Below are 11,719 nucleotides of genomic sequence, written 5' to 3' on the forward strand. Positions count from 1 at the left end.
GAGGATCTGAGGTCTTAAGAGAATCCCATTAATCTCTTGCCCCTGACTGTAGGTTTTTAGTGTGTCTGTCATTTGATTCTGAAGGATGGTAACTTCAGTGATGTTTTTCATCCCTGACAGAAGAACATTTATTGCCTGTAATGAAACTAACGTGTTGAAGCTACTTTTCAATATGATGCCTACTTCCCAGTGGGCTCTAATATTATCTGGCTGGCAGAAGGTCTACCTGAATCTTGTTCTCTGTGTCCCAGTCTAAATTTCGGTCACCCACATCTCTTTTCCAGAAAATCACATGCCTTTCACTTAATCTCAATCCTGCTGAATTCTCTCCCACCTTTGAATTTGATCACTAGAAACTCCTTATTCATGGTATCCTTATTCATAAGGCTGAGTGTTCTTATGTAGTCATTTAAAGCTGTTTGAATGACTTTGTGTGTGTGTGTGTGTGTGTGTGTGTGTGTGTGTAACTTATAACATTAGCCCAAGTGCTTTTCAATGGCAAGAGCACTCTCTTTTCCCCCTTATAATGGTCATGACTCCTTCTTCTGCATCACATCAAAGATTAAGGTCCTGACTTCAACAGTCATTACACAGTAAACAAATGAGATCAGCCCAGTAGACGACTTTTGGTGAATCAGTCCCAGGTCAGTTTCTCAAGAGCACAGCATCTCAGCATTCTTTTCTGTTTCCCACCTGGCACAGCTGATTGTGCATTATCTCTTCTTATTAATTTCATATGACCTGAATTCAAGTGCACCACTCTCTCAGGGAGCAAATATTAGGTCCCAATAACCCTAGCAATAGATGACACCAATTGCTAGGGATTCTTCTTCCCTAACAGATGTGCTCCAACCTACTTACCAGAAAAACAGAACTGGCCAGGAAAAAAATACTTTTGTTCATTTGTGAGTTCTGAAAAATATTAAAGTCACTGCTTGTCCATAAATTTCTTTGGCAACTCAGAGGTTTGTGAATTCACTTGTTCATTCAACAAATTTCTACTTCTTACACGCCATGTGCCAGTCTCTGGGACTTAAAGATTACGTGCTAGACGATAAGCCAACAATCTGATAGCCAAAAATCTGCAGGAGCCTAAGGAAGCAAAATAACATAGGCAATACAAGATTTTGGAGTGAAATTTTGTGTTATGTGGGTTGTTTTCAGTTATAAGGTACAGAGGAATACACATACTTTGAAGTAACAGGTGTCAAATAAAAAAAAACTTCTGGGCTTGATCAAAGAGAGACTTTATTTGAAAGGATTTTTGCAAGAGGAAGGAAAGGGTCTATAGCAATAAAGGGGAGGGGGCTGTTGTAACAGGAAGAATATCCCAACCATGAGATCTGCAAGGGTCTCAAAGGTCAGGCAGAAAAGTGCTTTTCTTTTTTCTTTTTAATCACAAGGGGGTTTATTTTTTTTACAATAATTTTTTATTATGCTATGTTAGTCACCATACAGTACATCCCAAGTTTTTGATGTAAAGTTCCATGATTCATTACTTGCGTATAATACCCAGTGCACCATGCAAGAAAAGTGCTTTTCTTTTATACGAGGAAGTGAATGAAGCTAGAAAGAACCACGTGTCATGAAGTGGGATGAGCTGGTGACCATGGTGAGACTGGATATTTGATCAGGGAAAGCTTTCCCCTGACATCAGTGGACGCTTCAGAGGAGCCATGAATGAAGGGTGGTACTCAGACTCTGGCTGAGGCTCAAAGTTCACCCATTTTTTAGGACACAAAAAGGTGAGAGGATTTCTTCTCTAACTACTACTGTTTTCCAGAAGCACAGGGCTCAGGGAGGATTCAACATTGTCACAGGGATTTATTATAAAGATTCACAAAGAAAAAGAACAAGACATAAATCTCAGCTGTACAAACAAATCTCATAAAAGAATAAGAACCAAAGCATGGTCATGCCCTACAGAGCTGGCACATGGTTCAGGCACTGGACAGTTACTCAGGGTAAAATACAAAATTCATGAATATGTTATTTTGCTGCCCCTCCACAGTCAGTTCACAGAAAAGGGCAGTGGTCATGGGAAGCACACAAAAGATAAGAGGCTAGTCTCCATTAGTCACATGTAAAGATGTACAAGAGAGAGGAGTCAACCAGCTGGGGTGAACTGAAGACTATGCAGGAATTAACTAGACATGAAAATTTTGCCGAGACAAACCAGTCAAAGGATATTTATAGCAGGGTGATGAAGTTAGAAACTATTCCTTTTCTGAAAGTATCTACTTCATCCAAAACACACACAAACACATATACTCCAAACATCTTTAGCAAATCCCACTCCACAAAGAACTACCTTATATGAGCCACTGGGAAAGGGCTTAGTTGTATATCTGGTCAGTGTGGACAGTAACAGAAGCAGAAGCTTATAGAAAGAGATCACAATAAAATCACAAGCCTCCTGGATTTGTAGATATATTGACATAGGGTTAAATTTCCACTGACTGTGGAATTGGATTCTATCTGATCATACCTAGATTTTCAGCCAAGAAACCCTGCTTATGCTTACACTATATAATAACAGTAACCTTGGAGCACTTAACTGTGAAAGGGATCAGACCAGGCACTTTACATATATGACGATACTAATTCTCTATTAACTCTTCCATAGAAACACAAATTCATTATTTCCATATCTCGGATGGGATACGTGAGGATCAAAAAGTGTAAATAACTTGTTGAAAATCAAACATTTCTTAACATCGTTCTGGAGATTGAAATCTATCCCTTCTGACGATTATGGTTTTTAACTCTTAACCCCTATCCTGCCTCCTGAAGGGTGCATAAGTGACTGTAAAGATAAATTTCTCTGACTTATTAATTCTGCCTTCTGCCATTTTTTTCTATAATAATTTTTTATTGTTATGTTAGTCACCATACAGTATATCCTTAGTTTCTGATGTAGTGTTCCATGATTCATTATTTGCGTATAACACCCAATGCACCATGCAATACATGCCCTCCTTAATACCCATCACCGGCCTATCCCAATCCCCCACCCCCACCCCTCTGAAGCCCTCAGTTTGTTTCAAAGAGTCCACAGTCTCTCATGGTTCATTTCCCTTCTGTTTGCCCCCCCCTTCATTCTTCCGTTCCTTCTCCTACCCATCTTCCTGTTTCTTATGTTCCATAAATGAGTGAAACCATATGATAACTGACTTTCTCTGCTTGACTTATTTCACTTTGCATAATCTCCTCCAGTCTCGTCCATGTTGCCACAAATGTTGCATAAACGTTCCTTCTGATGGCTGAGTAATATTCCATTGTATATTTGGACCACATCTTCTTAATCCATTCATCTGTTGAAGGGCATCTCAACTCCTTCCACAGTTTAGCTATTGTGGACAATGCTGCTATGAACATTGGGGTGCATAGGGCCCTTCTCTTCACTACATCTGTATCTTTGGGATAAATACCCAGTAGTGCAATTGCTGGATCATAGGGTAGCTCAATTTTTAACTTTTTAAGGAACCTCCACACTGTTTTCCAAAGTGGCTGTACCAACTTGCATTCCCACCAACAATGTAGGAGGGATCCCCTTTCTCCACATCCTCTCCAACAATTGTTGTTTCCTGCCTTGTCAATTTTTGCCATTCTAACTGGCGTAAGGTGGTATCTCAGTGTGGTTTTGATTTGTATTTTCCTGATGGCTAATGACTTTGAACATTTTTTCATGTGTCTGTTAGCCATTTGCATGTCTTCATTGGAAAAGTGTCTGATCATATCTTCTCCCCATTTTATGATTTGTTTATTTGTTTCTCACGTATTGAGTTTGAGAAGTTCTTTGTAGATCTTGGATACCAGTCCTTTATCTGTAGCATCATTTGCAAATATATTCTCCCATTCCGTGGGCTGCCTCTTAGTTTTTTTGACTGTTTCCTTGGCTGTGCAGAAGCTTTTTATCTTGATGAAGTCCCACAAGTTCATTTTATCTTTTGTTTCTCTTGCCTTTGGAGATGTGTCATGAAAAAAGTTGCTGTGGCTGATGTCAAAGAGGTTGCAGCCTATGTTCTCCTCTAGGATTTTAAAGGATTCCTGTCTCACATTGAGGTCTTTCATCCATTTGGAGTTTATCTTGTGTATGGTGTGAGACAGTGGTCTAGTTTCATACTTTTGCATATAGCTGTCCAATTTTCCCAGCACCATTTATTTTTTTAATGATAACATTTTATTTATTTGTAAACATTTTTTGAAGTTTTTTATTTATTTAACTAATTGCTACACCCAACGTGGGGCTTGAACTCTTTTTGTTGTTGTTGTTGTTGTTTGGGTTTTTTCTATTTTTTTTTTTATTATGTTAGTGACCATACAGTACATCCCTAGTTTTCGATGTAAAGTTCCATGATTCATTACTTTCGTATAACACCCAGTGCACCATGCAATACGTGCCCTCCCAGCACCATTTATTGAAGACACTGTCTTTTCTCCACCAGATGTTTTTTCCTGCTTTGTCAAAGATCAGTTGCCCAAAGAGCCAAGGGTCCATTTCTGGATTCTCTATTCTGTTCCACTGGTCCATGTGTCTGTTTTTGTGCCAGTACCATGCTGTCTTGGTGATCACAGCTTTGCAGTAGCTTGAAATCTGGCAACGTGATGCCCCCAGCTTTGTTTTTCCTTTTCAACAATTCCTTGGCAATTCAGGGCCTTTTCTGGTTCCACACAAATTTAAGGGCTGTCCAGCTCTTGAAAAATGTCATTGGTACTTTGATCGGGATGGCACTGAAAGCTGTTTCTTAACATAAAATATATACAATGGGATATTACTCAGCCATCAGAAAGAATGAAATCTTGCCATTTGCAACAATATAGATGAACTAGAGGGTACTATGCTAAGCAAAATAAGTCAGTGAGAGAAAGACAAATACCATATGATTTTACTCATATATGGAATTTAAGAAACAAAACAGATGGAGGGGAGGGGAAGGAAAAATAAAATAAGATGAAAATTGAGAGGGAAGCAAACCATAAGAGACGCTGAACTCTAGGAAACAAACTGAGGGTTGCTGGAGGGGAGATGGATGGGGGAAGGGATAATTGGGTGATGGGCATTAAGCAGGCTACTTTACATAATGAGCACTGGGTGTTATATGCAACTGATGAATCACTGAACTCTTCCTCTGAAACTGATTTTTAAAATGTTTTTAATTTTGTCAAAGCAAGACAGAGAGGACTTTTTGTGAAGTGGACTGACTGCACATTCCGGCTTCAAACAGCCCTTGGTTCAAGTTATACTTTACCAGTTACCTTATTTTTCTAAGTCACTATAAAATGAAGGTAATAAGTACACATGTTATGAGGTAGTTTTGTGGTTTACATGAGAAAGGCCTATAAATTACTAAGAACATAAATATCAGTTACCTTCCTTTAACTGGATAATTATATAAAAATTAACATGATTTGTGTTTAATGGAAATTCAGGTACTAAGGGAATAGAGAAGTCAGATACTTCATTCCAATCAGATAATCAAGAAATGCTCCCTGGAGGCAGACTGCATTTGGGCCTAGAGACTGAGATGCAGGAAGAAATATCAAAGATTGAGGTAGTTGAATTGTAAGATGTGATAATAAACCAATTAAGTGACAGGAAATGGGCAATATGTATCTGGCAGGCATGTTGGGACTCTGATGTATAGATTCTGTGTACTTTCATGAATTAATAAGAATAAAAGATCTAGGCTGGTGATGGGTAGTAAGGAGGGCACGTATTGCATGGTGCACTGGGTGTTATACGCAACTAAGGAATCATGGAACTTTACATCAAAAACCAGAGATGTACTGTACGGTGACTAACATAATATAATAAAAAAATATTATTATAAAAAAATAAATATTGAACCAGTTTTTAAAAATAAAAAAAAATTTTCAATTTTTCTGTATTAAAAGAATATCCACAAATAAAGTTAAATGGCACATGAAAAAAAAAAGAAGAATAAAAGATCTAAAACTGGTGGCTTTCCCAAGTGGTGATTACAAAGAATCATAATCAAATATCTGAGCAACAGACTTGGGAATTGGCTAATAAGAGAAGGGTAACCTAAAGTTGGGTTAAAAGTCTATGACATTCCCATTCTTTAGAGGACACAGCTGCTAAACTAGCAATTGTATTTAAACTTCAGAGAAGCAAAGAAGCCCCTGACCCAACTACACATAGTGGGCAGCCTCAGCAGGCAATAGAGCCCAGAGGACCAGGTTCACACACTTGAGTACCTACAACAGTCACAGCTAGACCTTGAAGCAAGCGGCACCAGAGGCCTGCCACCACAGCAATCATGGCCAGTCCTCTCAGCCACACAAAGCAGGAGCCAGCCCCACTCACCAGCATGGCTGTAAACATTGCAGCCAAGCCTTACAGACTGCTGTGCCAGGGGATATCCCCCCACGCCAGAAAAACACCAGCAAATCCACACCAATTATGACCTAACCACAACAGGAGGGTGCACACATCCCTCATTGGGGATACCCTGAAGGCACCTGGCTGAAGTGACCAGGAGTGTTTGTGCTACTGGGCCCCACAGGACACCTTCTACATAAAGTGACTCCTTTAAGACCAGGAGACATAACTGACATATCTAACACAGAGAAACAAACATAGAGAGTTAGGCACAATGATGATACAGAGGAATCTGCTCAAGCAGAAGAACAAAAGACCTGCAGAAAAAGAACTGAACAAAAAAGAGATAAGAAATCTACCAGATAAAGAGTTCAAAGTAATGGTAATAATGATGCTTATCGAACTAGAATGATCAGTAGGGGAAGAAAGGGATAAAGAAAGGGGGGGTAATCAGAAGGGGGAATGAAACATGAGAGACTATGGACTATGAGAAACAAACTGAGGGCTACAGAGGGGAGGGGGGTGGGGGAATGGGATAGACCGGTGATGGGTAGTAAGGAGGGCACATATTGCATGGTGCACTGGGTGTTATACACAACTAATGAATCATCAAGCCTTACATCGAAAACCGGGGATGTACTGTATGGTGACTAACATAATATAATAAAAAATCATTATTAAAAAAAAAATAATGATGCTTATCAAACTCAGGAGGAAAATAGATGAACACTGTGAGAACTTCAACAGAGAGACAGAAAACATACAAAATAACCAATCAGAGGAATACAGAGAAAGAATACAATAACGGAAATGAAAAATACACTAGAAAAAAATGATAGCAAATTAGATGATACAGAAGAATGGATCAGCAACCTGGAAGACAGAGTAGTGGAAATCACAGTTGGAACAACAAAAAGAAAAATAATATTAAAAATAATAGTTTAAGGAAACTCTGCGACAACATGAAGCATACTGACATTCACATTATACAGGTCCCAGAAGGAGAAGAAAGGGACAGAAAACCACTTGAAGAAATAGCAGCTAAAAACATCCCTAACCTAGTGAAGGAAACAGACATACAAGTCTAGGGAGTACAGAGAGTCACAAATAAGATGAACCCAAAGAGACCCACACCAAAACTGATTATAATCAAAGAGTCAATAGGTAAAGATGAAGAGAGAATTTTAAAAGCAGAGAGGAAAAAAAAACTAGATATGTACAAAATAATCCCCATAATAGTACACCTGTAACAATGGCTATTATCAAAAAGACAAGACATAACTAGTCCTGTAAGAATGCAGAAAAAAGAAAATGCTCATGCACTGTTGGGGGAAATGCAAAGGGGTAAAACCACTATGAAACACAGCATAGAGATTCACCAAAAAATTAAAAATAAAACTATCATAAGATCCAACAATTCTATGTCTGAGTATCTATCAGAAGACAATGAAAACACTAATTTGAAAAAGATACAAGCACCCTTGCGTTCACTGCAGTACTATTTACAATAGTCAAGATACGGAAGCAACCTAACTGTCCATCAATAGAGAAGTAAAGAAGACATATATAAAGATATTTATATATAGATATATATACATACACACACACACACACACACACACACACACACACACACAATGAAATATTATTCACCCAGTAAAAAGATTGAAATCTTGCCATTTGCAACAGCATGGATAAACCTAGACGACTGTGCTAAGTGAAATAAGTCAGACACAAAGAGACAAATACTATATCATTTCACTTATACATGGAATCTAAAAAACAAAACAAACAAAACAAAACACAAATAGGATCATAGCTACAGAGAACAAACAAGTAGTTCCCAGAGGGGATTAGGCTGGGCAGGGAGGGATGATGGTTGAAATGGGAGAAAAAGATTAAAAGGCTCAAACTTACAGTTATAAAATAAATAATCAAAGGGGATGAAAGTTACAGCATAGGGAATATAATTAGCAATATTGTAACAACTTTGTATGGTGACAGATGGTAACTAGATTTACCCTGGTGATCACTTTAGAATGTATATAAATGTTCAAGAACTATGTCCACTGTATTAGCAGTTCACTATATTAGCACTGAAGTTAATATATACTATTGTATGTCAATGATATCTGGATAACAAAATAAAATAAACTAGAGGAGGGGAGAGCAGAAGATATTCATGATGTTGGGGTGCTGTGAGATACTGTCCTTTAGACAAATGGAGGCACTAAGGGAAAGTCCAAATCAACGCTTCACAGGTTCAAGGAAGAAACCAGACCCAGATGTCCGCCTGGTACTCTATCCTCAGTGCTACATGGGACATACCAAGGTAAGCCCTCAGAAAGGTTGCAAGAGCCAGGGACAGAAAATTACTATCTATCATGGATGCCTCCACGAGGCTAAGCACATGTTACACTATGCCCAGACTGTTGAAGACAGGGATGTGGGGCCACTTGGGAAGGGAGAACATATGTAATTCCTCTGGATCCTTGGAGACAATCCTGCACAAAGTTAATGTGTGTTTTTCTTCTTATTCTCTCCCCCCCACCAAACACCAGAGGTTTAGTGACAAAGCATCAGAGGGTACTCCCATGAGGGAAGAAAGGGTTGTAAGTATCTATAGCTTGGGACAGCTGGTAAGAATACATGCAAGGGAGCATTCAAATTTAAGAAGCACTAGATTTTCTATAATCAGACACATTTTCTGTATGTTGCCTCTTGGCACAGTTTGTCTTCTTTTTCATAAATCATTCCAGGGAGCAGAATACATGAGACAAGACTTCAATGTCCTTCCCAGGTAAGAAGTGAACTTTGAGAATGCCTGATCAGAAGGTGTGAATATTTGATCTCAGACAGATAATTAGGCATCACTGGACACAACACTAAGAGAGCTAACTTACCTTTGAGCTAAATGTTGAGAGAGAGACAGACAGAGAGAGAGAGAGAGAGAGAGAGAATTTTCTACAGTGGAATCTTTCTTTACCCAGTCTGCTTGTGAGTCACATTCCCCTGACCTCAGGATATGAAATATCAGCCAAAGAACATGAAAATTCACTCCCTCTCTTTCACTTTACCTTCTCCATCTTTCTTTTCCCTAGAACTATTTACATTCAGTTCAATGGTTTTGTATGCCTTTCTTAGCAAATGACGTGGAAAGAAGCATCTTGATTGAAAAGAATGGTTCTTTTTTAAATTCTTCATTTAAATTCAATTTAGTTAACATACACTGTATATTAGTTTCAAGGGTAGAATTTAGTGATTCATCGGTTGCATACAATACCCAGGGCTCATTACATCATGTGCCCTCCTTAATACCCATCTCCTAATTATTCCTTCCCCCCACCCACCTCCCCTCAAGCAACCCTCAGTTTGTTTCCTAGAGTTCAGCCTCTCTTATGATTTGCCTCCCCATTTTCATCTTATTTTATTTTTAAAAGGATGATTCTTCATCAACAACAAACTAGGTGAAATAGCTATTTCATGATTATCTAGATGTGCATTAGCCAAGGATAATCTTTATGAGAAGCTAACCTGAACCTGATTTATAGACTGCATCTGTGGTTCCTGTGATTATCAGCCACAGAGCAGGGAGGAGGAAAAGGGAATCAAGCCTTCTCTCTGCCTCCTCCTCCTTCTCCCTCCCACCTTCAATCTGTTTTCTTTTCTTTTTTCAGATTTATTTATTTATTTATTTATTTAAGAGCAAGAGAGACCATGTGCACTGTGGGGAGAGGCAGAGGGAGAAGGAGAGAGTTTTTAGCAGACTCCAGGCTGAGTGTGGAGCCTAATGTGGGGCTGGATCTCATGACCCCAAGATCATGACCTGAGCCAAAACCAAGAGTCAGACTCAACCAACTGTGCCACGCAGGTGCACCCCCATTCAATCTGTTTTCTATAGATCTCTATCTCAAAGATTCTAAAAGAACAAGTGAAAATACACCTTTGGCTCTGATTTGTTCATATTCAGGAAGAAAAACATTAGAGTAAATGCTCTATTAGAACTGCTCATTCTCACTGTAAGAACCAGATGGAAAGATGCATGTCCTAGATGACATAAGAACCATTAACTGACAGGACCTTTCATCTGTAGGTGCATTCAAGTCCATGGGAATGTCCAACCTGACAAGACTCTCTGAATTCATCCTTGTAGGACTGTCCTCTCGTCCAGAGGACCAGAAGCCACTCTTTGTCCTCTTTCTTATCATGTACCTGGTCACCTTAGTGGGGAATCTGCTCATCGTCTTGGCTATCCGCTCTGATCCTAAACTCCAAAACCCCATGTATTTCTTCCTGAGCATCTTGTCCTTTGCTGATATCTGCTACACAACAGTCGTAGTCCCCAAGATGTTAGTGAACTTCTTATCAGAGACAAAGACCATCTCCTATGCTGAATGTCTGGCACAGATGTATTTCTTCCTGGTCTTTGGAAACATAGACAGTTATCTCCTGGCAGCTATGGCCATTGACCGCTATGTAGCCATTTGTAACCCTTTCCACTATGTCACTGTGATGAACCACAGACGCTGTATGCTGCTAGTGGCCTTCTCCACAACTTTCTCCTGCCTCCACTCCCTCCTACACATCCTCCTGGTGAATCGGCTCACCTTCTGTGCATCAAATGTTATTCAACATTTTTTCTGTGATGTCAACCCTGTTCTAAAACTGGCCTGTTCTTCTACCTTTGTCAATGAAGTTGTGGCCATGACAGAAGGGCTGGCCTCTGTGATGGCCCCATGTATCTGCATTGTCATCTCTTACCTAAGAATCCTCATTGCTGTCTTCAGCATTCCCTCAGTGGCTGGAAAATGCAAAGCCTTCTCCACCTGCAGCTCCCATCTCACTGTGGTGACTCTGTTTTATGGGAGTATTAGCTATGTCTATTTCCACCCTTTGTCCAGATATACTGTCAAAGACCGAGTAGCAACAATCATCTATACTGTACTGACATCGACGTTGAATCCATTCATCTACAGCTTGAGAAACAAAGACATGAAACGGGGCTTAGAGAAATTGATAAGAAGACTGAAGACTCAAATGGATATGCTTTCTACTACACAAGCTAACAAAATCTGTGGATGCTAACTGTAAGTTGTGGATGTAGATATGGGTGTGGGTGTGTGTTTTGGCACATACAAACACACACATCCATGCCTGAGGGAAGTCTTTTGAGGAGAAATACACTTAGATCAATTTTACCTGAACCAGGTACTTTCCTATCCTGTGGTGTCTGTCGTACCATGGCTGCACAGGACGACCCAGTCTTGGTACCCAAGCTGCAATATAGATCATCCCACAATATTCCCCCATTCCAGAAAAATCACATTCCTTTGACTCCTTCCATATTTATTAGGAAACTCCCATACTCCTTCT

The 11,719-nt window shown here is 39.5% G+C and overlaps 1 protein-coding gene across 1 annotated transcript; it reads left to right on the forward strand.

The window, feature by feature from the left end:
- The first annotated feature begins 10,453 nt into the window (after positions 1-10,453).
- Positions 10,454-11,431, forward strand: LOC113266271 (olfactory receptor 1L3-like). The gene has a single exon (XM_026513735.3). The coding sequence runs from the start codon at positions 10,454-10,456 to the stop codon at positions 11,429-11,431; it is 978 nt and encodes a 325-aa protein (XP_026369520.3).
- Positions 11,432-11,719: the final 288 nt, after the last annotated feature.

This window comes from Ursus arctos, unplaced genomic scaffold (assembly GCF_023065955.2).
Source record: "Ursus arctos isolate Adak ecotype North America unplaced genomic scaffold, UrsArc2.0 scaffold_18, whole genome shotgun sequence".
NCBI classification, from domain to species: Eukaryota; Metazoa; Chordata; class Mammalia; order Carnivora; family Ursidae; genus Ursus; species Ursus arctos.

What these genes read in the sequence shown, in the direction of transcription:
- LOC113266271 (XM_026513735.3), top strand. Translation starts at nt 10,454, where the DNA reads ATGGGAATGTCCAACCTGACAAGACTCTCTGAATTCATCCTTGTAGGA.